At 46.8% G+C, this 26898-nt stretch overlaps 3 protein-coding genes across 7 annotated transcripts; 2 read left to right on the top strand and 1 right to left on the bottom strand.

Annotated features, from left to right (window-relative positions):
• Positions 1–4717: 4717 nt before the first annotated feature.
• Positions 4718–9741, bottom strand: LOC136492763 (uncharacterized). 5 transcript variants are annotated; one of them, XM_066488769.1, is made up of 12 exons: positions 9613–9741; positions 8785–8859; positions 8519–8680; positions 8217–8417; positions 7510–7587; positions 6822–7144; positions 6622–6732; positions 6039–6529; positions 5779–5947; positions 5279–5518; positions 5056–5190; positions 4718–4947 (listed from the first exon to the last, which is right to left on the bottom strand). In XM_066488769.1, exons 1-12 carry the CDS (start codon positions 9725–9727, stop codon positions 4807–4809), a joined length of 2241 nt encoding a protein of 746 aa, XP_066344866.1. In that variant the 5' UTR covers positions 9728–9741; the 3' UTR covers positions 4718–4806. The 5 variants fall into 5 exon arrangements, with proteins under 5 accessions (XP_066344866.1, XP_066344869.1, XP_066344867.1 ...); XM_066488772.1 differs by having other exon boundaries at positions 9563–9707; XM_066488770.1 differs by having other exon boundaries at positions 8519–8696; positions 9563–9707.
• A 5813-nt stretch (positions 9742–15554) lies between these two features.
• Positions 15555–17706, top strand: LOC136494120 (uncharacterized). The gene is made up of 3 exons (XM_066490270.1): positions 15555–15835; positions 15947–16149; positions 16838–17706. The coding sequence occupies exons 1-3, from the start codon at positions 15746–15748 to the stop codon at positions 17094–17096; spliced, it is 552 nt and encodes a 183-aa protein (XP_066346367.1). The 5' UTR covers positions 15555–15745; the 3' UTR covers positions 17097–17706.
• A 6609-nt stretch (positions 17707–24315) lies between these two features.
• Positions 24316–24633, top strand: LOC136492515 (cysteine-rich receptor-like protein kinase 6). Its single transcript, XM_066488505.1, has one exon. It carries the CDS (start codon positions 24316–24318, stop codon positions 24631–24633), a length of 318 nt encoding a protein of 105 aa, XP_066344602.1.
• The last annotated feature ends 2265 nt before the right edge of the window (positions 24634–26898 follow it).

Raw genomic sequence — 26898 nt, forward strand, 5'->3', positions numbered from 1 at the left:
ATGGCATGACTCTGTTTGCATTCGCATGCATATTTGTGTGTTCATAATAACGATATAGTTGCACGTTTACGCGTCTCCCTCCATTTCGAGTTCTCCATTTCGAGTTTGACTAATAGCGTCAAATTAGTTTTATTAAATCATCCGTGATATATGTCTTGATGATGGAGGAGCCTATGGAATTTTGTGAAAAAACAGAACACGTAAATGTTAATATAGCTTTTCAGTCAAAGTAAAAAAAAGTTTAGCTTAAAAACATGCTTAACTACTTATCAATTATGAAGCAGTGTTTTTCTATCACAACAATTCAGCATCAGCCGGCTTAACAGCCTATTTTAAAAGGTATACAGACCAGGCGTAGCCTACTCCCGTAGTCCCTTCTTGGACCAGAAAAAACGTGGCACGGACTACACAGGAACACATGCGGCCAGTATAAAATGAACTTAATGCATACTGCAGCTACCTGTGTGGACGAGAAGACCGTAGGCAGGCGCGTCCCCTGTGCGCATACATACACTACACGGGACGCGGACCAGAACTGTTGCAATACTAGCCAAGGACGAATGGACGAAGAAGACGCGAGACCGTGTGTTGAGACGTCTCCGTCCGGGCATGCTGAGCTCACATCTCAGGCCTGCCTAGCTTGGTCGTTGCCACTCCATTTCGACACGGCACCCACTCCTCCCGGCCGGGTCCAATAATCCAAAGCCATTTCGATGCGGTCGCATCGCACGCGGGGGCGAGGGAGGGGGGAACCGGCAACGGCAAACCTAACCGGCAAAATATCACATCTTTGGTGCAATCCATAAAAACCTCAATTAAATCATACCTAGGAGTTTTCAAAAATTTTAAAACTATGGGCACCAATAGTGTATCCGTAGATGTGCATTGTCACAAAATCTGAGATTCAAATTTGTTTTGCAAAAATTCATATGAAAATAACAAATTTCATTTGCATATACACTAGAGGTTGCCAATGCACTATTTGTATGCATAGTTTCAATTTTTTTGAAAGTTGCTAAGTATGATCTTGCAAAGGGTTTTCATGATTACACAGAAAATATGGTTTTTACCAACCTAACCACCCCTACGCTCTGCTCCTTTTTCCGCTGCACCCGCGCGCCGAATTCACACGTGCTATGCCGCACCGTGCGTCCGTGCCCGCACACAAATGCCTAGGAATGGGGTAGAAGTACAGGTAGAATCTCAGCAGTCTACCTCGGTTAGTTTTTACACATTGCATGCATTAGCCCTTGTTTAGTTGTACCCCAAAATCCCAAAAAATGCTACAGTATCTGTCACATCGAATGTTTACGGCTCGTGCATGGAGCATTAAATGTAGACAAAAAAAAACTAATTGCACAGTTTGGTGGGAAATTGCGAGACGAACGTTTTGAGCCTAATTAGTCCATGTTTGAACACTAATTGCCAAATAAAAACGAAGGTGCTACAGTAGCCTCGAATTCCAACTTCCTGGAACTAAACAAGGGCTATTAATTTGCTGGAGATGTAATAGTAGCAGTGCGAGTTGCATGTGCAGCACTAAAAGGTTTCGAATTTTTCGCTGTTAAATTATCTATTCGTCCATTGATGGCATGCCCAGAGAGATGAAATTCATTAACTAACCTTGCTTGCTGAATGTTTAGGGCGCGTTTAGTTCCCAAATTTTTTTGGGTTTGGCTACTGTAGTACTTTCGTTTGTATTTGGTAATTAGTATCTAATTATGGACTAATTAGGTTCGAAAGTTTCGTCTCGCGATTTTTCACCTAACTGTGCAATTAGTTTTATTTTTCGTCTACATTTAGTACTCCATGCATGTGCCGCAAGATTCGATGTGACACTTTGGGTTGAAAATTTTTGGAATCTAAACAGGACCTTACTTGTGCAACGTGCTGTATAGGTGCACACGGACATAGGTCTACTTAATTGGGTTATTTTGATCCATACCATTACAATTCTCGGAGTTCTGAGATATGTCATTACAATTTCCCTATTTTGAAATATGCCATTATAATTCTACATCTACATGATTCTTACCATTTTCTACATCATGCGGTTGTCTACGAGTACGCATCTTTCGTATAGACTAAAATGCCCCTACTACTTCTCTCCTTCCACTTGCTGACGTGTGGGTCCCACACGTCAGCTCCTCCTTTAACCTCCACCCCGCGTCCATGGCAGTGGTCGTGGTCGTGCGCTGTCTGGGCGGACACCCGTGATGGCCGCGCTCGCCGCGAGGCAGCCACACCAACCCACGCCGAGGCCGCGGTGCCTGCCCGCGCGAGGCCACGGCGCCCACCCATGCGAGGAGGTCTGTGCCCGCCCCTGCCCCGTCGAGCACGCCATGGCCAGCTGCAAGCTCTGCCCACCGAGATCCGCGTCGGCCGCCATACGCCGGATCCAGTCAGGGCATAGCACCCCGCGGCGGCGCTCAACCCATACGGTGGAGGAGCAGGGCGGATGGAAAAAAAAGAAAAAAAAAGCTAGCCAGGGCTCTTCTTCGTCTCGCCGCGTGGACGGGCGTGTCGCGCGGAGGGCTAGCCGGGCCGCGGTGAGCGCGTCGCGGGGAGGTAGGAAGCCGGCGTGGATCTCGGCCAGCGGAGCTCGCGGCCGGCCATGGCGTGCTCACCGGAGCTTGTTCGGGTGGGCGCAGCAGTCTCGCGCGGGCGGGTGCGGCCTCGCCGGCGGGCGCAGCCTTGCGGCCATCGCGAGCGTCCGCCCACGCCATGCACGACCATGACCACTGCCATGGACATAGGCCGGAGGTTGAAGGAGGATCTGACGTGTGGGACCCACATGTCAATGAGTGGAAGAAGAGAAGTAGCATGGGTATATGAGGCCATACGGTAGATGCGTACCCATATAGTCATCTGACAGTGGGTCTATGCAACCTGAAAACGTAGAAAACGGTAAAAGTCAGGTAGACGAAGAATTATAATGACATGTTTCAAAATACGTAAATTGTAATGATATATCTCAGAACTTCGAAGCGATGAGGACGCTACTTTTCAAGCGTCGTTTTGGCAAGCATTCCGTTCGCTGGAGATAGAAAAAAAGGCGGGCAGCCAGCAGAGCTGTGGTGACGCAGAAAAGCGACCGGCAAGTACAACGACCTCAGCGAACGAACCTGCCGCTGCCGCTGCAGCAGCCAGCAGCCGTCCCGAGCTCGAAAACGAGAAACTTTCTACTAACCGGGACATGACATGGTACACGAGCAGCTTGCGCGAAACAAGCAGGCGAAGATGGGCTGCTGTACGGAGTACGCCTGTACTGGGCTGCAAGTAAAATAGCAGCAAATTGAAGGGACGCAGCGGGGAGACGGAGAGGACGCCGTCGTCCCGGCTCCCGGGAGGGCGGATCATTGCGGATTCGCAGCTGCAGGGGCCAGGGGACGAGACGAAGGGGCCCGTCAGCGTCAGGACGAATGATGCGTGTTGCATGCCCCTCAGGCCTCACCCTTTTAACAGCTGCATAATGCAGGCAGGCAGGCAGGCAGGCAGGCGCTACCCACATGGCCGGCAGCCCGGCGGCGGCGGCGGTGGCCGATGATTGCGCATGCTGCGCGGGCCGCGCTCGATCCCATCCATCCCAATTCAACTCCCATGTGATGTGGATGAGCTTCTGCTTCCGTTCCACCAAACGAAACATGGATGCCAAGAGGCCAAGACAAGACTCTGCGAAACGAGTCGCTGGCCAAGGCTATCGTTAGGCTAATCCGGCAGAAATCACAGCTCACTCAACACATGCCGACCCCAGCCCCAGCCGCGGTGCCTGCCGTACGCTTCTGCGCTCTGCGGCGTGGACGTGTGGCCTGGACTGGAGTCTCACAATATTATTACAATTACAGCAGCGCATTGCACATCTGCACTTCACCGTGTGCGTGGCGTGTTGGACGACGGACGACCCGAGCGACCCAGGTCCGGTCCGGTCGGGTCGATGGAGCAGTAGCAGTGTCGGTGCGCCCTTTGTATTGGATGGGAAAATATGAGTAGCGCGCGCGGTGGTAGCGACGGACGCAGGGACGGATTGCAACAAGCGAACGGCCGGCCCGGGCGTACAGGAACAAGCAAGCGACCATCGCGGCGCCTCGGATTCCTTGAATTGACGCGCCATCAGCAGGCCCCGGTTGCGGTCGCGTGAGCGGCCAAGGGAGAAGAAACTCTTCGCGTCGCCTTTGACCGTCCTGTGCACCGGGCGGATCCTCCCCTCCCATCCGGCCTCCGCGCGGCCTACCAACCGCTCTTGCTTTGCTTTTGCCGGAACGATGGGTGCTCGCACGTACGCGCTGCGGTGGACGGAACTCGTGTGCTCCGGACAGAAATCCCGCCCAGCCGGCGCCTGATTTGGCGGTGTTTTACAAGGGAAACGGGCCGACGACGCGCGGGAGGGTTCGTTGGGCGCCGAAAGGCGAATTGGCAGCCGCACCGGGCGCGCGCGGTCCCTCCCTCTCCTGACCCGGGTGCCATTGCCCATTGGCCAATCCAGGAGACCTGCCCCTGCTGCCTCCCCGCGCGTGACGTTCATAATTGCTCCGCGCGCGGGCCGCGGGGCGACGATTCATCACGCGACCAGCAAGGCGAGTGGCGCGGCGGTCTACGGGGGAAATGCAGCTAGCCGCGTACGAGGAGGCAGGCAAGGCGGCCGCATGGGTTGCGGCGCAACTTGCCTTTGGGTAATGCCGCGGCCTGCTATCCTCCACTCAACTCAAGAGTAGCCGCGTACGGGGGAAATGTTTATCTGAAGTCACATATATACACATCTACTGACAAGCTCAACAACATAACACACCGTGTACGTGAGATGTCTGGTTAGGCGAGGTCAAAAGCCTGATCCAGAATTCGAGTCACAATGCCCACCGCAACAGTGTTACCCTGAGACCGCAGGAACACCCGCCCAAGGGCCTTCAGCGTCGAGAATTCCTCCACACACACTTCTTTGTCCAGCTTCACCTGAAGACAGAGAATAAATAAACATTGCCAACGATTATATTACAGAATAAAATCCTCGAATTGAATAGTGAATACTTGTACGCTAGATTTCATGTGACTTCATCTTACTTCAACCACGGCGGTCTGCCTCGCGGTGAGCAAACGTGGCATTTTCTTTAAGGCCTTGCCAGTCTTCTGGTCCAACGACGACAGTATTTTAACCAACCTCGCAGACACCCTGGCGTGATGTATGTGCAGCTCAAACTAGAATATTTTGATGGAAACAACAGATGAGAATATCGTATCACACTTATTATCCTTCACATGCTATTCATTTTGCTGTTCCACTAACCTGAAGGCCAACCAGTATTGGCATGGTGATTTCTAGAACCAGAATTTTCAGCTCCAAGTGAGAAGCGATGCGCACAGCGAAATCTAGATGGCAAAGAACTCCACCTGACACAATGTGACCAGGGTCGATGCCATGCAAACCAATGGCAACATTGTCCCCGGCTCTAGCCAAGCTGCAAGTAGAGGAATCCCGCTCAATGGCTCTTACTGTAGCTATATCTCCAGAAGGCATGACAAGAACCTGATAGCAGAATAATCATCATCAAAATAACATCTTCAGCAGCTTGTAAATATAAAACAAGAACAATGCAGATATTATAGCTAGCTTGACCATGCAAACATATAAAGAAAATATGTTGTTTAGCAGGTAATTAGACATGACAGGAAAGCGACCAAACTGGTAGCTACTCTGTAGTGTGATGCACGATCGTAAGCAAATCTTCTGCGCAACTATACAAATCAACACTTCATACGTTGCCAAACATAACATCAGAGTGGTACCTTAGAGCCAGTTCGGATCCCTCCAGACTCTATTTTACCACAAACAGCCACCTGACCCAGCGTGTGAGATGCAATAACATCACATATTGGAAGGCATAGTGGCCTTGAAACGTCACGGTGAGGAGGAGATAATGAGTCAATGGCTTTCAGCAGACAATCTCCATTGTACCTGACATCAGGCATCAATAAATTGATGATCAACAGCCAAGTCTGGGGGAAAAAGTGATGCGCATAGAGGGCCATCATTAGAACTATCTTACCATGATAGAAGACGAGAATCTGAAGAAGCTGTGACTAAATTTTCGTTTGCCATTGCACTCAAAGGAACCCAGGTGACTGAAGAGTCTTTGTACCCACATGACCGAAGAAAGGTACCAAGTTGCGATTTAATGGACTGAAACCGCTCCTTCGAATATTCCACCACATCCATCTTATTAACAGCAACTATCAAGTTCTCAACACCAAAGCTCCTAATAAGTTGTGAGTGTTCCTTTGTCTGACCAATTCCATTAACACCCATGCCAGCTTCAAATGAGCCTATAGATGCATCAACAACTAGGATGGCGGCATCAGCTTGTGTAGCACCAGATATCATATTAGGAACAAAATCCTTGTGACCAGGGGAATCAAGCAAAACCACACGGTATTTTTCGCTATTAAAATATGCTACAGCCACAGTCATTGTAATGCCACGCTCCCTCTCATCACTGCTCTCATCCATAGCCCAAGCATATGCAAACGACCCTTTCCCCTGTCAGAACAAGTATCACAAAAATATAAACAGCTAGAGATGCATAGAAGTACAGGCTGAGATGTGCTAGCAATCTGAATAACAGAACTGACCTTTTCTTTAGCTTCTTTCTCATATTTATGCATTTGTTTTTTTGAAATCAATCCCAGAGCATGTCGTAATCGACCACATAAAGTTGATTTCCCAGAATCAACATGACCAACCTAGCAAATCGTTTCGGTCAAACTTGAGCAGAACAAATCCATTATCTACATGTAGACAAATGAAAAAGATATATGCAATTGTTGCTTACAATGCCAAGACTTAGCTGTTTACGGATTTCTTGATCTTCACTCTGGAGCATCCATGGTTCTGGCTTGTTGTGTGAAACAGAAGCTGCTTTCTTAATATTGGGTTTACTGTTCTTCTGTTTGCTCTCCAAACTCAAATGCTGTAGCTTAAGAGTTATATTTTGACTACTCGAAGGAACATTGCTACTAGTCCCACCAACTTCAACCAATTGTACTGATGCACTTGGGTCCATACTTGCACTGTTTTCAGTTAGAAGAACATCATTATCCATCATCTCCTTTTTGGTCACATCAATAGAATCTTTAACTAGAACCTCTGTGTCAACTGGTATACATTTAAGTCAATATGGAACTATAGAAAGATATACATAACCAAAAACTGGAAGCTCAAACATAACATTCATTAGCACCATTTGAGCAATTTCTCAAGGGGTCAAAAAACAAAGAGCCACAAGATTTGTCCATGGTTCATAATCATAAAGACAAATTTTGTCTTCTGTTTGATCAGAATCATTCTCCATTATAAACATGAAATTTATCAAATTCGGGTTAATTTGGAAGAAATTTATATGGCTTCACAAAATAATGAAAAATTTGACAAAGAAAGGATCCACACATAAAATGTTGCATGCATTTGAAGTAGTCTGATGTTCAACTGTAAATAGAGGGGGCGAGCATTGCAAAGAGTACCTTTTCTAAAGTTTCTGGATGATTTTAAGCCTGTAATGACCATGTCATCTGGAGATGGTGTATCAAACTTGAAAGGCACTGTCAATATCAACATAATGCAGTCACGTTCCAGTTCATTTTACTGTGAAAATAAATAAGCAAATGAAACAAAATATCAAGTGGGCAGTAAGAAAAGGTAAGAGGAGTGCCTGACCACACCCTACAAAACTACAATATATCCCCCCACCCCCCCAAAAAAAAGAGATTTATCCAAATTACAAGGGAACAGAACACGAGTTAGGCCTAGATAAAGCACATTCCATGAGCTGACATATTATAAGCTCATCTTGCAAATTTCTGTATAGAAATGTAGTTATGATAATTCAAATCCAAACCCTCATAATAAAATTCTAAGACCCATTAGTCAGAGAGACCACTCGCATGCTCCCAATTTCCCGTATAAGATGCCGAGAGCTGGCTTAAGGTTATTATTACCAGAACATAAATCTGCAAGTTGATTGACATAGTTACTACCATATTGGCTTTACTCAACAAAGTCTTCTACTGCTAGTGCATACAGTGACTCTGTACAGTTAGCTAAACAAATATCTTATTAATGCTAATAACTAAAATAGGATAGTACACTTAGAGCAATAAGGGTTTGGATTATGTCATTCAACAAAAAATCAGACAAAGTAAAGAACGCCTCAATTTACTATGTAGCATACCTATGTTAATGTGGCACTTTTTGCGAGTCATGTATGTCTTATGTAGAGCATCCATGGTAGCTTGCTTATTCCCTGTGCCTGTTGTATTTCTACTGTCTTCAAAACCATCAGAGAGAACAATAGCCTTTGACTCTGTACTAGATGGTGTAAAAAGAGATCTTGCGAGTACGGATACTCCAGAATACTTGTGTCTGCATTTAGCTAGATTTCAGGAAGGAGAAGTAACTAAATTAAGATGCTAGACAGAATTAATTATATTGCATCACTGTAGTAGAATATAATATAAAACAATTGCTATATACCTCCATCTTCGGCTTCACTGATATTATTGAAATACAGTGAGAGATAACGAAGTACACCACATAGCTCACAAGATAAATTATCTGTAGTATTTACATGCGTGCAAATGGAGCATTGCCACATCCCAGAAATTTTAAAGGGCTCCTCAAAACCAGATCTGGTATCTAGCACGGGAACAAACTAAAGAGTAGTTAGTGAATAGTTCTTGTGGTTCGAGAAAAACTTGGATCCACCATGTTGATTTAGCAAGTGAAAACTAATAACTTACCATCTCTTACGCCCAGTTTGCCAGCTTTACTATCTCTGTGATTGACACATCTGGCACATGTATCTTCCAGATTATCTGTTCATATCAATCAATCATGAGCCTTGAGGAAAAAGCATGAAATAAAAACCCTACCATAGTTGCTAAATGTGCAACAAAAATTGATGGTTGGAAACAGATAATCAGTAGACTGACAGTTCCCTCCAAAGCTAAATCAGCATTATATATATTACATAGAAAGGGAAAATTGATCAGATGATACACAGCCTGTCAATCTCTCAGACCAAACGTAGCATCCACTAAGGACACTTAGAGTGGGCGGTGGGCACTATCCAATAAGAGTATGAAGCCGATGAGGGAAGAAACGAGCAGAGGGACACACCTAGCCAGCATCAGAACTCCCGTCCCAGGTACCAAAACACCCCCAGAGCATACAGACTGCAGTAAATATGTTCGATTGCAAACTAAAGCAAAAAATATAGATCACAAATCTCATATTCGTCGCTAACCATAATTCATGTGTTCGATTGCATACTGCAGCCCTAATCAAATTGAGCACAAATCGCAGATTCGTGACTAACCCCGATTCCTCGAACTCCATAACATACGCCCAGTGGTGCACTTGACATTGTGAATCAAAATAGACAGAAGCTGCAAGCTTCCCTCCACATTACATACAGGGGTGGATCCAGTACAAGTACAGGACAAGTTTTTCAAAGAATCGAAGTCAATGTGTATAATAATAATACATGCTGGATCAGATCCGGATAAAATAGTTTACCTTAGAGTTTGGAGTGCTCGGTTTTGTACGGCTGGCAGGGAAGGGCGTACCAGGTGGGTGCTCGTCGCCGGCGAAGGACCCGACGAAGAGGGCGTCGCCGCTCGCCCCGTCGCCCACTGCAAGGAAAGAAGCTGGAGAGTAAAGAGACTTTTCCCTACAAGCCATTATAAAAGTTTCTAATTCCTTCTCTGCCACAGAAATTTTAGCTGCCCCTCCTTAGTCCTTCGCGCAAAGTTTTCTGGACCTGTATGCCACTTCCGTCCGTCTAAAGTACGACGGCCGATAACGGAGAGATACAATGACCCTTTTGTCCCTGTGTCCACTTAAGTCCCACCAAACACACCACAGTCTCCCATTCCTCTTTTCTCGTCTCTCTCGCGAACTTCTCTCTCTCTCAAAACCCTAGCCTTCGGCGACGGCCCACATGCCGACCGCCTACAGCCTCCGCGCGCCGCCCTCCGCCGCGCAGCAGCGCCTCAGGCTGCCCTTACCGCCGCCCCCGCCACAGCTGCCGTTTACCCCGGCGGGTGGAGGGGCCGCCCGTCGGAGGAGGGTTGTCGGGGTGGCGGCCGCGTCCGCGTCGCCCTTCGACGAGCTGCACGCGCGGGGGAGGCCCGTACATGGACCCTCCAAGGTGAGCCTTCGCCTACCTCGGGGACATCGCCCGAACGACCAGCCTCATCCCCCCCACCCCAATTAGTATAGTTGGTGGTAGTATCGATCGAATACTACTGCATGATTAGCATCCATGGATTTCGTTGGCCCCGATTTTGAGGTTTCTATGCTGGAAAGCCGCTACCCGTAATCATTCCCTGTTTGAAATTTGATGTCTCATGAAATTCCGGGCCTTTGGGACTTGGGTCAGGAATAAGATCTACGTTCCAGCAAACGGTTCATATTGTGATGACTACCTCCTGTGATAGATCATCGCTCGCAGCTCATGTTCGTCTGTTAATTGAATAGAATACCCGCAAATAAGGTGGCAACGTTACTGCCAAGTAGTCTAATACACGACACGAGGTGCTTAGAAGCAGCTATTTGTTAGCTGCGTTCACTGGTCATCAAGAGAAACAAGAATTCGACGCTCGTGCAATTCTAGTTATTGTCGAGGTTTAGTTTCTGTACATAAAGTTGTGGTTTGCGCCACTCAGAAGGGGGAGGGGGTTCTGTAAGAGTGTACACTGTGAAGCAATGGAGGTTTAGCTGCATCTGCATGGACATAACTTTAGGCTTGGTAAACGTCAGCAACAATGGTCCTTTAGACATATGTTGGTTGTATGATGCCTGCCTGGATCATGAGGCTGATGACAAATTTTTTGTTTTGAGCTCCATTTTTCACCTTCTTTTTGAGGTCAAGGTTGTGATTTAGGAAGAATGATTGCTTACTAACAGCCTGCTGTCATAGGGGTCATATAGCATTGCAAAAAAAAAAAAAAAAACTGTTTTGTGAGCCCCATGTGACCCCAGGAACCATGGCGCTTAAGGATTCAGTGTTCCACCACTGTTTTTGTTTATTGCTAGGTCGAAACATTATATACTGCTAACTATCTTAGCAGTAACATTGGTACTACTGGCTAATACTGAGCTAAGTGGTCCTTAACATAGCAAACTCTTTATTTGTAATTCGTACTCACTGAGCTAATTTTTGGACTGAAGACTTATGACCTTCAACTTTAATATCAAAGTTCTTTTGGATAGCTCAAGATGATTTGTCCATATTGAGCTGGGTCATTCTCAGCATTGCGGCGTACTATGTTTCTGTAGACGTTTGCTTCTGTATATCAGTTCACAATGTATTTGTCAGATGGAGCAACCTGTGACCTGTCATTTATTCTAGCTAAATGTAGCAGCTGTTGTTATGACCAGTAATAATTTTTCTAAGAAATTTTGAAATACTGTTTGCCCATGGATCATTTCTTAATGAAATTGTGGGATTCTTTGAGGAGGATTTTTTACTGATTAGCAGCTATTTGTCTTGTATGGTTTAAATATGTTGATCTGGCTAGTTTTCCTAGGCTAATAGTCACATCACAAAGTTAGCTGCGCTTGATAGCTGCTTCTGAATTAACTGTTAGTTTCTTTTTTCCACTTTCCCAAAACAAAGAAATGAAAATTCCTGCTCAATAGTTTAGTTAATTCTGAATATTAGCTCTACTAAACTCTGTCCGAGATCCTGTCTTATTAAACATATGAACCTACTTCCCATTCCCATGTGATAACTCTTATTATATTATTTTCTGTAATAGCTACAGCTATGTAATTTATTAATCGAAAAGCTGAGATAACAAGAAGCAATGCCTTGTTTCATGGAAATACAGTTCACATGTATACATTGTACGATAGATTGGGTAGGACATGTATCTTGTTACTCTTGTACAGTTGCACATCATAAATGGGAACAAAAGCCCAAGCAGGGCACAAGTAAGCACAGTGTGCTGCTCAAGGCGCCGCGCGCGTCACGCGGGTGAAGCTGCTCAAGCCCCGCGACACGCTGGTGCTCGGCCAGGCGTACCGCCTCATCACCGTCGTCGAGGTCACCAAGGCGCTGCAGGCCAAGGAGGAGGAGAAGACCCGGAGGGCGCAGCAGCAGCTGCTGCTGCAGGTAGTTCAGACGAAGCACGCCGGCGGGAGGACGGGCTCCGGTGACGACTCGCAGCCGCAGCAGGTGGCTGATGGCAGCCTTGATCAGGTACTACTTTTACTCCTAAGCAAACTAAGGCACTAACTAATTTATGATGCCATAGGGTTAGACACTACATTAAGCTTTCCATGTCACTGAAGAAAACCAATACAGAGGCTCATGTTCTTGACATTTTCCTTGTACTACAGGTTTATAAGTCAACTAACCCTATACTTTTTTTTGCTTTAGAAGATCTGGAACAGGCTCCAACCAGCCAGAAACTGGAAGCCTGCAGCCTGTGCCTTTGAGCATTGTGTTCCCTGCTAGGCTGGAGCCAGAACCTGAGCATGTCAACACTGCTGACGATATCAACACAACTGAGAACAAAGGGAGACCCAAGACAGCAGTGAATAAGAAAATGAAACTTGACAGTCCTGCTATGAATACAAGAGCCAAGGTATCTACAACTCCAGATAGTCCTGCTATGGGTACCAGAAACAAAAGGAAGCTTGACATTTAGTTGTCTGTGGGATGACTCAAAACTCCAGATATTTTGTAACTCATGTGGTCTATCTATTGACCATAACCTGCATTTTGTAAGACCAAAACAGTGGTCTGTGCATGACCAAAACAATGGTCTGGTCTATGTCATGACTGGTTTGTGAAATGTTGTTATGGTTTGTGAAATTTTCGTAACTGGTTTGTCAAATTTGTTGTTCTGGTTTCTGAATAAGATCTCTTTCTGAATCTGTGTTAACTGGTTTGTCAAATTTGTGGCGTTAAGGGCAAGTGAAAAAATTCTACTCCTGACGTCTAGACACAGGGGCAAAAAGGTCTTCCTATCCCTCCATTACCGGCCGTCACTCTGTAACCTGACGGAAGTGGCACACGGGACCAGAAAACTTTGCGCGAGGGACTGAGGAGGGACAACCAAAATTTCTGTGGCAGAGAAGGAATTAGAAACTTTTATAATGGCGTGTAGGGAAAAGTCTCGAGAGTAAACGATGAGGAAGCTAATGGGCCAGCCCGTATAGGCCAAGTAACGGGCCTACGGATATGAACAGCCCAACTCCAGGGAAATAATCAGCTCGTTTTCTTTTTCTTTTTTTTCGTTCTTCTCCTTTTTTTAATTATATGTAATCTTTGTGGTTATTTTTTATATTTAATTCTTTGAGTATTTTTTTGCTATATATGTGGAGGTACAATAAAAAAACTCAATAATAATGTAAACCAGTTACCTAAATAATTTATGACAAACACAACTAAAAATTAACTAAATTTAAAATGAAAAATGATATCCAGTTTTATGTTTGGATTAGACATCAAAATATCTAAATAAAGGGTACATGCAAATAACTTAATTAACAAATGGAGGGCAGGATGCAAGATGCAGAGATACATTAGGGCCCAGTTTAGTTGCTGAAATTTTTGGCAAAACGACACTGTAGCATTTTCGTTGTTATTTGGCAATTAGTGTCCAATCACAGTCTAATTAGGCTTAAAAGATTCGTCTCGTGAATTTCGTCTAAACTGTGTAATTAGTTTTATTTTTTATTTATATTTAATGCTTCATGCATGCTTCCGAAAATTCGATGTGACGGAAAATCTTGAAAAATTTGACGTTTTGGAGGGGAACTAAACACGCCCTAGGGCAACCTCGCTTGCAGCGAACACATGTCAGGCATGGTTCACCTATCTCTTTGTGGCGGCTAACAAGTGTTATAAAACTTGCTTTATCTAGTTCATTATATAAATTCAATGATAATAAAATTATGTTCACGTTGTAGAGTTTTCAAAAATAAAAAAAGAGCTTGATATCTAAATTCTTTGCCGAGCGAAAGGAAAAAAGAAAAATGCATCCTAACTTTTTTTAATAACAATAACCGGTCTAGCCGTGCTATTTGCGCTGTCGATCTTGCTAATTTGTTCTTAGAAAACATAAAAATTGTTATATTCATGAACGGAGGGATGAAGCATGTGCTGCTTAAATTTATGACTCTCTACTACTTTTTTTATATAAACAACCGACAATTTATAACATAGAATACTATATGCATTGTGCTTCTTAGAAAAAAAATACTTTTATCACTGAAACACCCAAAAACATTAGGGAACATCTAAAAATGTGCCCGAACAATCCAATACGCTATCGAAACAAAATAACATGGATATTTCAAAGAAACATTAAAAAATCCAATACGTTACTTTTTCGCGAGGAAAATCCAACTGGTTAGCAACGAAACAATCCAATAAGCGCGCGATCGAGACTCGGACTGGCGATGACCCAAGTGCAGAAGTGTCAGTCAACCTAGAGAGATAAAAAAGATACGAACAATATTTTTCGATCTGACTTTTCAGCAAAAGCAATAAGGCCACAGGAGCGAGCATCCGGCATCCGGCTACGCGCGGTGTGGCTGCGGTCAGCTGTCCGGACGCTCTTCTGTCCCTTTCGTCCATTTCCCCCACCCTGCCGTCAATCAAGTGCGTTTTGCACGCGTTGCAAGCAAACGCAAGCTCGTCGTCACCATCGATCCATGCCCTCATCTTTGATGGACACGTACGTTTCCCCGGTGACCTGACCTGACGGAGGCCGTCGCGCGACGCGCGAAGTCGCAAAGCGCACACTAGCAGGCCGAGGCAAAAAGAAAAGAAAAGGTGCGAGCACTTGGCCACGCCACGCGTGACAACGGAGCGGAAAGCAGGCGCCTGCCACACAACTCAACTTTGGCAAACAAATTCTTCGCCTAGAAGGAAGATTACTGCTGTTACCTCCGTTCCGTTCCAAAAGAATGTAACTGTAGATGCAGCCAAAATTAATAACCTGTCATAAATTGGACTTGATTTATCAAAAAGCAATATTAGGATGCATGATTCGAAACTGGTAAGGTAAACTAAGAGCACATATTTATTTTATTGACGAATCTGATACTGTTAATCTAGTTAAATTGAATAAATATTAGTATCTTTTTTATAAATTTATTTACATTTTTTGGCTTAGCGCTATTCTAGAGTTATATTTTTTTTCCGAGACCGGAGGAATAGCACAGTACCATGCGGCAACAACGTGTGATCCCCACCCCCGGTGGCACCGGCGACCTCGCCGCGTCGGCACGTTCCAACGCCCAGCCTCCAGCCCGAATGCCCGATCGATCAGATCGATCATGCGAGAAACCAGAGGAGAATCTGGGCGGGCCGGGGGCTAATCACGGCGGGACCGCGGCGTCAACGTCAAGCTGGGCAGCTGAGTCGCGAGCGGACACCCAGCACGGCAGGCAGCACTAAGCAAGCTGGGCAGCTGGCTAGCTAGCGCGTCAACGTCAGAGCCGCATCGCCTTCGCCGCACCACCATCCACCACCTCGCTAAGCTAACCCGCTGCTTCCCAGTTTCCATCCATCGCCCGTTGTTCGGCCTAATCCCATCCCATCCTCTCTTTAGTACTTTTGCCTCTGCCGACGACGGTGGAAAAGGAAACTGAGTGAACCCGGCCAGTCTCCGGCGGCGAGAAATAGCTAAATCCTCCTGAAGCTAGCTAGCTAGCTCGATCGGCCGGTCCGGCGAGATCATGGCGTCCATCATCGTCATCGCCATCGTGCTCGTCCTGGACGTCCTCGCCTTCGTGCTCGCCATCGGCGCCGAGCGCCGCCGGAGCTACGTACGTGAGCAGCTCAGCTCTATTCGCTCGCTTGATATATAACCTGCTGCCTTGTTTCTTTCGATTCATTCGATTCGCGACCCGATGGATCGTGCACGCACGAACGCGCAGGCCTACGTGAACGTGGACTCGGCCGGGCGGGCCTACTGCGTGTACAGCTCCGACGCGTCCACGGCGTACGGCGTCAGCGCGCTGCTGCTGCTGCTGGCCGCGCAGGCCGTGGCCATGGTCGCCACCCGCTGCTTCTGCTGCGGCCGCGCGCTCTCGCCGGGCCGCCGCCGGGCATGGTCCGGCATCTGCTTCATCGTCTGCTGGTAACATCCCTCCTCATCAGCTAACTAATCCAATTTCTTTACCGCTGCATGCGCTTTGGTTTAATCAGATCACCAGCACCCGAAATAATACATCGATCACGATCGCTGTGCAATTAGCCCCCTCTGGAATCTGGGTTCTTGCGGTCGTACACGGTACACCTTGCACTCGGCCAGCTAGCTGATCTCAGCTCGTCACTCTGGCAGTTCACCTAATCACCTGTGTGAGCTTCCAGCTTGCAGTCTGGTGTAGAGTAGATTGATACGGACTACCTGGCCCTCTAGGTTGTGCTGTGTTGTGTACTCCTGCAAGTCAGTTCATCAAGATCACCTGTCAATCCAACCACGGCTGTCCTGTGCTCAAATCTTAGCAAAAGATGGACCAGAATGACAAGAGCAAGATTAGGCTTAGCTATTCAGACTTAGCCACTGAACACAAGCGCGGGGAGACTGCAAATAAATTGCTTTTCAGCAGGAGGGTGAAAATTAGCACCCTTTAGCATGAGGGCTAAACTAATTGTTAGCCCTGACATCCCACCCCAGAAACTGATTGAACCACGGAAGAACACACACAGTTCTGTACCAGTAGCAGAAGCAGAACAGACTAGTTGAAGTGTTGTAGTTGACAGACAGGCTCGAACGATTGACCTTCTGAATGTGCTCCTCTGTCTCTGTTTGTGATCGAGTGCAGGGTGACGTTCGTGATCGCGGAGCTGTGCCTGCTGGCGGGGTCGGTCCGGAACGCCTACCACACCAAGTACACCTCGCTGTTCAGCAAGGACCCGCCCCGGTGCGCCATGCTGCGGAAGGGCGTCTTCGCCGCCGGCGCCGCCTTCACCTTCCTCACCGCGCTCTTCACCGAGCTGCACTACCTCTTCTACGCCAGGGCGCGCGACGCCGCCGACGTGCCCCCGCCCATCGTCGGCGGCATCGGCATGACCCGCATGTGATCCTGCGATTACTTTTGCGGCTGCGGTCGTGATCGCGGTGATCGGCGGTGCAGGGCTGCAGGCAGCCGCGCCTGTTCCGTTGTGGAGCCGTGCTTGAGTGCTTGCTTGTACCTGTGCTCGCTCGTTCCTTGCATTCCACGGGACCTTGACTGGACTGAAAAGCGTGTGATAGTACTCTGAGCTGCTGCGTGCTGGTAGCTGTGAATTCGTCCTCTGTAATTCTGTCAGGAACACAACATAGTACATTAGTCATCAGCATTCAGCATAGAGTGAATTAAGGCCTTCTTTAGTTCCTCTCGGAAAGCTCTCTGTCCCATCGAATGTTTGACACATACATAGAGTATTAAATATAGGCTAAAAAATAATTAATTGTACAGTTTGCGACTAATTTACGAGATGAATTTTTTAAGTCTAATTAGTCCATGATTTGACAACGTGGTGCTACAGTAACGCATGTGCTAATGACGGATGAATTAGACTTAATAAATTCGTCTCGCGGATTATTGACGGATTCTGTAATTTGTTTTTTTATTAGTATCCGAACATCCCATGTAACACCTTCATGTGACACCCGATATGATATTACAAAACTTTACGACCTGGATTTAAATGAGCCCTAATTTTTTTGTGGTGTACATTCACAAGGAATCATCAGACATTAAAGAATCCAAATAAGAGCCCTACATATAAACAAGCTGATGTGGCTGACGTGGATTCTTTAATTAATTAATTAAATTAATACCAAGTACTATGGGCCATGGGTCCTGAAAATTTCACATTTAGGCTACAATAATAATATGGTGAGGACGCCCGTCCGTCCAGACGCGCCTCCCTGAGCCTATGGAGCCCTCATGGCTCGTCTAAAGAAAAATGAACGAATGCATTTCTCTTCCTCCCAGCCGCCCCCGCTCCTCTCCATCACGTGCGCCCGCTCCTCTTCATCGCGTGCACCGCTCGCTCCTTCCGTGGCCAGCAGCGGCCGGCTACTCTCCATCGCGTGCGCCGCCCGCTCCCTCCATGGCCGGCTGCAGCGCTCTCACCCACCCCTGCAGCTCGTTCCCCCACCATGGCGTCCTCCCCCACTAAGAGCCCCCAACGCTCGCAGATCCGGCGGCCCTCTCCCCCACACCGGCGGGATCCATGGAGCACGAGCGAGATCTTTTGGAGATGGCGTGGCCGTGTTGTAGGGAGTCGGTGGCTCTCCCCCACCCGAGCATGACGCCCTCGCCGTCCCTAGCTGCGCCCTCTCTCACCCCGTCGGCCATGGCGCTCCCCACTCCAGTCTCTCTCTCCCCCTATGTTGCAATTGTATGTTTCAGTTGTTCCAGACGTCCCAGAGGTATGTTGCAATTGAATCTTATAGATGTTGTAAAGGTAGATCGGGGGATGTTGCATATGTTATAAGTGTTTCAGAAGCATGTTGTAGGAGTATGTTTTGAGTGTTTTAAATGTTTCAGAAGCATGTGTTCATCTTGTGTTTTCCAGATGCATGTTGTATTTGTGTTTATCTGGATGTTGCATGTATTTTTCGAATGTTGCGTATGGTTGCAATCGTTTTCAAGTATGTTTCAGGTGTTTTTATCAAGTGTTTTATAAGCATGTTTCAAGTGTTTCAACCGCCTTCAGATGTATGTTGCAACCATTGTATTTCTGATGCTTCAAAAGTAGATCAGGTGTTGCATCTCTCCTTCCACCATCTGCTGCATCGTTCCGAATTGGACTCGTCCGCCCTTCCTCTCTTGTCGCTTGGGTGGCGTGGGCCTCGCGTGCAGTGCGAAACGGGCGTGGCGCTCCACGGCGCTGTAGAGGGGGCACGACGGGAGGCTTGCAGAGGGAGCGCGGTGGCGGGATGGGGTGTGGAGGAGGTAGGCCGCGGATGGAGACGCGCGCATACATGATGATGTTGTTTATGTATGCGGGTGCCGGAGCGTCGGGACACGTCCTGGTGCCTGACGCCAAGCGCTAGGCGTACCGTTCGGGCTATGATGTTCGTCATGCCACGTCGCGATAGAGTTGTTCGAGTGCATGCTCGCACACAGCCGACTATGGGCAACAAGTCGTAGGGCACCGCGCTAATTGCATGCAACGCAGGACAGAGCCCCAAGCGTTTTTTCTAGTTCACGGTGTCGAGGGATCAGAAACGTGGTTGGTGGCACCGGCACCGGTCGTCGTCGTCGTCGCCATCTAGTATATGATGAATTTCACGCTCGCTGGCGCGCTCGATCTCTGTTGTGTGTCCCCCCTGCTGCAAGCCTGCAAGGGCGTGTCCCAGTGTGGTCCGGCAAGGGCGATTGAGGCCCGTGTCTAGGCCGGTGAGGAGAGCGCTACCGCGTGACTTGCTGCTACCTAGGCGGCACCTAGCCAGGCAGCGTATGCGTATGCATGTCTGACAGCCGATGACAGCGGCGACGCCGGCTACAGCCTGATTAGACCGTCGGCGCTGAGGGAGCGTGCCTTCATTCCATCCCTACTGGCGCCCTGACTCACAGCTTGTTCGTTTCATTGTAAACGATCGTGGATTATTTACTGCTGGCTGGTTTAATGTTAGAGAAAAATATTGTCCTAGCTTATAATCCACGATCATATACGATAGTATAAACCTAGCCGAACATGCTGTCAGTTCTTGCTGACCGGAACAACCACATGGCAGCTGTGGTGTGCTGTGCTGGCTTTGGTCCTTGACCGGCCGCGCTCGTCGGTCAAACTCATGACACGTTCAACATGAGTTTAACAATTTTACCTCACAGCACTTCTCTTCTAATCATCAAAATCTTTACGTTTCAACAGGTGACCACCAAGACACGTTAAACATGTGCACATCGCATGCAAGAGACATAGACTCTGTGCGCTTTTCTTATGAGTCGTACTATTACAATGAATGAACAATATTTTTTTTCATAATAAACCAGCGAACAATACTTTCAACCGTAGTTTTTCAGCGAACCGAACATGACCATATTGCACGCGCCCAAGAAGCCAGATCGATGAAGCGACAAGGCTCGAGCCGACGTTGCTAGCTACGGATCAGAGTAGCTAGGTAAACGTAGGTCCGAAATTATGACAAGCAACATGCGTATGTGACCCACTGACCCTGATCCCTCTTATCACTGACCAATGACCAGTCACTAGTGACAGTGAGTGAGTGACTGACCAAACTAGGTCCCATTCGGCTTACCCAGAAACCGGCTTGTTCAGTTTTTTTTAGCTAGACTAGTATTTTTCTCTCACAACAATTCAGCCAGAACATTGTTTTTCAGTCAGTTTTAGCTAAAATTCATCAAGTCGAACGAGGCCCCAGTCTTTTGGCCTAACAAACCATTGAGAAAGGGCGTGGCTAGTGCACAGACCGTCCGTCCGGATGTACATTCGTGCAGCCCATCTCCGTCCACCTTCATCCTGACCCTGTCCGTCCTCGTCCCGCTCCACGCGTGCACTTCGCTCGTCGGTCGTCTCTGACCCCCTCCTCTCTCTCCATCCGGGCAGCACTCAGTAGCTAGGATAAGCAGCTCAGGACGGCACACCCCCAGCGCACCCTGACCGCAGCAGCACCGTCCGTCAGCCCCCAGCGCCCAGTCCGTCGGCCTTGGCGCGTCATGCACCCAGTCCGCTCGCCCCCAGCAGTACAACATAAAACTCTTGCAACATGGAAACATTTGAATGAAATATACGTTTGAAAGTGACGAAATATTTAAAACATGGACTTGCAACATGTGTGTGAAACACATGAAACATCCAAATTTCCAACTTGCAACGTGAAACCACTTGCTGCAACATAAGACTGGAATAGCTAAAACATTTGGAACATATTGTTGCAATATATGTGTGAAATATGTGCAACATCCAGATAAAAAGAAGATAATATACGTCTATAAACAAATGAAACATTTTGAACAAACACTTGCATCGTGCCTCTAAAACCTTTGCAACATCTCCTGATCTACTTTTGCAACATCAAAATGAAATAATTGCAATATACATTTAAAACGTCTGAAACACTTGAAACATACATATGCAACATAGGGGAGGGTAGGTCGGGCCAGTCAATTTGGCCATCGAGGTGGGAGCTGGTGGCGAGCCACGGCGTGCGAGCACCTCCAACACCAATCACGCTTGTGGGTGCCCTTGGCTCGACCGGGGAAGACAAGAGGCGCCACAACACGTGTGCCCCAACGGCCATGGTGGGGTCAGTGGCACACCCAACTGCGATGGACGACTGACGAATGGCAAGGGAGCAAGCGACGCAAGTGACTGCCACGCAGGTGAGCGGAGCGATCGGTGATGGGGGGAAGGGCACGGCGCGATAGCCCGATGAGCGCGAGCTGGAAGGGGGTGGACGGATGAGCAACCATGCTGAGCGACGCAGGTGGCTGCCATGCAGGTGAGCGGCGTAGGGAGCGAGGGCGTGGCCGGCGATGGGGAAAGGAAACAGCACGGTAGCCCGATGAGCGCGCATTGGAGAAGGGAGCGAACAGATGAGTAGCCATACTACTTTGGAGCTAGACAGATAAGCACGAAGAAGATAGGGTGGGCTCGAGAGGGACGATCAAATAAGCAAAGGGGATACAAATTTGGTTTTTTTTGTTGAAGCCTGCTCCTAGGAGCCATATCCTGACGCAGAGTGACGGACAGACACCCTGGTTGAGAAATGGTGGTCATAGGCTTGGGTTGGATCAACGCCTTGGTCTACCGCCCGGCCTACCTCGCAGAGGCTGAACGGATCCATCTCCATCTCAGACCATCTTGTACCACTCCTAGGTTGGGAGCAACCTAACCCACACTAGTATAGTGTCCGTACTAACGCTACAGTTTTATTTCAGGGATGTACTTGGAAATAATCAAACAACGATTTTTGTTTCCAGAGTTCAACTTTCACACAATTGTATATGACCATGTATATACAATCTGAGAAACACTTACACGTAACAAGGCATAATAAAGTTATTTCTCGCATTAACCATATAATTTACAATCTTTCTAAGTCCTTAAACATGTCTTAGAGATCTTCATGGCCACTTCATGTAAACTTCATCCCAAATAATCAAAGATGTCGTACCAAGCTTCTTAAAGTAGATATAGCTTCTTAAAGTAACTCTATAATTCACTTTTGATAAATGAAAGAAAAAATTGTATTTGATCTTTTTTAAAATTAAATAGTAGATATAGTCGTAAATATATGTGCGCAACCGCGATGGATATTTATCTGGTTGTTCCTCGGTTTCTCCCTCTCTCCCATTCTGTTTTTCTTTCTTCAGATGATTTTTGGGTATTAGAAAGCTAACTAATGAAAATTATTGGACAAAAGAAAAAAAACATTTCTTCTTGGCATAATCAACTAATTTATCAAGTAAGTTTTAAGTACTCCATCTATTTTAAATTGTAAGTCATTCCCGCTTTTCTAGATACATACTCCCTCCATTCCAAATTATAAATCGCTTTGACATTTTTTGTTCATCTATTTTGCTATGTATCTAGACATATTATTATATCTAAATGCATAACAAATGAGATGTACCAAAAAATCAAAGCGCCATATAATTTGAAATGGAGGAAGTACTTTTTACTATGTATATAGACATAATGTATATTTAAGTGCATAGCAAAAACTATATATCTAAAAATTAGAACAAAACTAATTGTCTCTAACTTGTGCATTCTATTTCATAATGGCCTTTTATTTTCATAATCACGTGTCAAGTCGGTTCGTTTATTTTGTAAACTCGGTCGGGGCGTGTAGTGTGTTACTTTTGTAACACAGTGGTCTAACTCCTCTCTTTGGAGGATGAAACCAGATATTTCTTCTATTTTTGTTAAAAAAAATAGGCAAAACCAAATGTGCTAAACCTCTTCATCGATCTCCTCTCTGTGGGCCCGGACTATAAGTGACCCGTTTTGCTTCCTTGTCCGCCGTTGGTATTTTATGAGAAGAAAGGGGTAGACCTTTCTAGGTTTAGCCACGCTGCAGACGCTCAACTGCTCCTACTGACGCGTGGGGTCACCAAACCAAGTCCCACGTGTTCTTGACGGAAACATGCGAGTGGGTATATTGGTAGGTCTGTCGCCATTCCTTATTAACGCAATACCAGAATGACATAGAGAGTTTTGGAAGAGGCGCGTCAGATGGGGCCGGGCTCGGCGTTGGGTTTTCCATTATAATGACAATTCTAGAAATTGCCTTGATCGGAGTCACGGATCCCTCCTTCCTATTTGCCTTGACCGACTTCCATATTTGCCTTGATTGACTTCCATTGGTTTCCATTTTACCGTAGACTGTGAGATGTGCTGAAAATTGTCTTGATCGGAGTCACGGATCCCTCCTTCCTATTTGCGTTGACTGACTTCCATATTTGCCTTGATTGACTTCTATTGGTTTCTATTTTACCGTAGACTGCGGGATGTGTGAGGCGTGCGTTGAAGCCTGGGTGGGGAAGATTCAAATAACGTTGGCCATCGGATCAAGTTGAAGCCTGTGAGAAAGGATTAGGAGCCATAGATTTTAATGATACGGTAATCCTGGGTACAATTTCGTTGGTGCACAATGGTTGTAGTCTCTCAGCGGGGGACTTTTTTTTGGAGACTTAGTATAGTTTTGATTGGTCCCTTATAGTAGAGACGCCTAGCGTTGAATGTCTTGCTCTCTTACAAAGTCTTACCTAGGTTACACCTCCATAGGTAAATAATGTTTAAAGAATTTTCTAAAGCAATTTCAGACTTTAACTACTATTTTATTATAAGAGTAAAATGTACCATAGGTCCATTACCTTTTAGAGGGGTGTCATTTGGGTCCAACTCTTAGGGTGCATTTTTTTGTCCCTAAACTTTTTATGTTGTGCACCGCAAGCTCATACCGGTTCGAGAGCTTGATATTTTTTTTATTGAGCCCCTTCCCTTCTATAACTCTCTTTCAAAAAAGCCCCAACAGAGAGAACCTGATCAGGTGGCCCTGCCTATAGCCCTGTCCTTGCTGGGCGAGCGGACCATCCATGACGCGCCCATGCAAGGCGGGCTTAAACTTGGATAGGTGGCCGCGCCTGGTAGCCACGCGGCCACACCGTCGCTGAGCGAGCGGGTGACCGCACGAGGCCAGCCACATCGTCAGCCAGGCCATCGCTAGCCGAGCAAGCAGGCGGCCACGTAGAGCCGCCCAAGGCCAATCTCAACGTCCTTGCAACAATAGCCAACACCAACAAGCCATTCTACATAGTCTGTCCGAATAACACGAATGTGTGGCAGAGCGTTCTTGGCCGATCTCAACATCCTCGCATCGCTCCCCGCCACCGCCGCCATGTCCACAGGGTTCGCCATGAATACTATCAGCACCGCACTCGACCAGGCGTACGGCCTCGCGCAGTGCCACACCAACGTGAACGCGTCAGACTACCGCGCGTGCCATGACGGCTCGATGCAAGACATGACCAGAGTGTGCCCTTGCAAGAAGAGCACCATACTCATCTACAACGCGTGCCAGCTGCATCACTTCATCGAGAGCTTCTTCAGCGCCATCGACGCGTCGATGGTGGTCTCCTTGGTAAACTCGTAGAACGCGATGCGACAGGAGCAGTTCAAGGCACGGCTCGGCGCGCTTATGGGCAAGGTCGCAGAGAGGACGGCGTAAGGGCAACATCTACTACAAGCTCAGCCATGGTGACACCCTTCATGAATGTCTACGGCATGGCGCAGTGCACGTGGGACCTCGTAGGCAACGACTGCAACCGTTGATCCTCTCACTTTCTCTCTGTGGGGGCTATTTTAAAAGAGAGTTATAGAAGGGGATGGGCTCAATGAAAAAATACCAAGCTCCCGAACTGGTATGGACCTGCAGTGCACACGATAGAAAGTTTAGGGACTCAAAAATACACTTTGAGAGTGGATGGACCTAGATGACAACCCTCCAAAAGTTAATGACCTACGATGCATTTTACTCTTATTATAATATATATACTTCCTACATCCTAAAAAGAATAACCTTATAGATTTAGTCAAAGTCAAACTATGATAAGTTTGGCTAAGTTTATGAAAAAAATACAACATTTATGACATACTATATGTAGCTATATTACATGACAAATTAAATGGTGCTAATTTGATATCAAAAATATTGACACATTTCTTTTATAATTTTAGTCAAATTGACAATAGTGTAACTTTGAAACATATAAAGTCGTTCTTTTTAAGAAAGAGGCAATATCTACAAAATACAACAAATGCCTTTCATACCATATTCATATATACCACTTGTAAGCATTCACAATCAATGTACAAAAGGTAATTCGTTATCAAGTTTTAGAATTTCTTTTCACCAGACTAGAGGGACACCTTACCACACTGACACCGTGTAAACTGTAGGGTTGCCATTCAAAGGATCAAGATGCCCAAGAGGTGGGGGTGAATTGGGTTAATTCTAAAATTCTTTCAATAATTAAAACCTACACTTAGCCCACGTCACCCCTTGTGCCTAGAAAGTGTTTCTAATGTTCTACCGCATAAAAGTTTTGAAACCTAAGTTCTAATCCTACTCTAGCATGGCAATTCTATGAATGTAAAGACAAGAATTGAATTGCTCAAAGTAAATGCTCAAAGTAAAGAGAGAAGGAGGAACGATGATGTTTTGTCGAGGTATCAGAGAGTCGCCACTCCCCACTAGTCCTCGTTGGAGCACCCGCACAAGGGTGTAGCTCTCCCTTGTTCCGCGCAAGGATCAAGTGCTCTCTATGGGTTGATTCTTCGACACTCCATTGAGGTGAATCACCCACAATAGCTCACAACTTGAGTTGGGTCATCCACAAGCTCTACCGGATGATCACCAAACTCCCAATCGCCACCAAGCCATCTAGGTGATGGCGATCACCAAGATTAACAAGCACAAACTCTCACTTGACCATGACAAGCCTAATGAGAAGGGTGGATGCACACTTTGCTACTCTTGCTTTCACTAATGAGGCCTCTCTCTTGGATTCTCAAATCTCAATCACCTCACTAGGACCTTGCTCTTCTTGGCACTCTCAAGGGTGTTTCTCAGCTGTTGAAATGAGCAAAAGTGATTCCTCAAGTGAATAGAGGAAGTATTTATACACCCTCATTCAAAACAAACCGTTATGTGCCACTGTAGGGTGACCGGACGCTCCGGTCAGTTCTCCCCGCCACCGAGTAGTTAAGTTGTGATCGCACACTGACCAGCGTCCGGTCAGCACTGTCCGGACATGTTCGGTCACTAAAACTGCCCTCTGGAACCTTACTGATGTAGACCAGACTCTGCAACCCAGCGTCCGGTCACTTTGCTGCTCGGCATCCGGTCAGTAGCCAGAACCTGACAAGCATCCGGTCAGCACTGACCGGACGTGTCCGATCAGGATTCTCCCTCTTTGGGACCTTACTGGAGTTGACCGGACTCTGGCACCCAGCGTCCGATCACATTTCACTCAGCGTCCGGTCGCATCCAGATGACTTCACCTTGATCAAATAAACTGACCAAACTCTGTGCCAGCGTTCGGTCACACCGGAACCAGCGTCCGGTCAACATTTGACCCTCAATTCACTTTCAACTCACAATTATATGTGAATGAAGTTTGCTCCAATTGATCTTAGGGCTATTTAAGAGCTACCTAGTGCTAGATTTGATAAGTGTGCACCACACCTAACCCACTAGACTCACTTAGATCAAGCTACCCGTCCATACCCCCCTTAATAGTACGACCAAAGAAAAAACAAAGTCCTAAACTACTCTAAGTGTCTCTTCAATGCCAAACGACACTAAGAACTAGTCCATCCTTAACCTTGTTGTCCGTCCTTTGAAAACCGAAATGAT

This window comes from Miscanthus floridulus, chromosome 11 (assembly GCF_019320115.1).
Source record: "Miscanthus floridulus cultivar M001 chromosome 11, ASM1932011v1, whole genome shotgun sequence".
In the NCBI taxonomy this organism is placed as follows: domain Eukaryota; kingdom Viridiplantae; phylum Streptophyta; class Magnoliopsida; order Poales; family Poaceae; genus Miscanthus; species Miscanthus floridulus.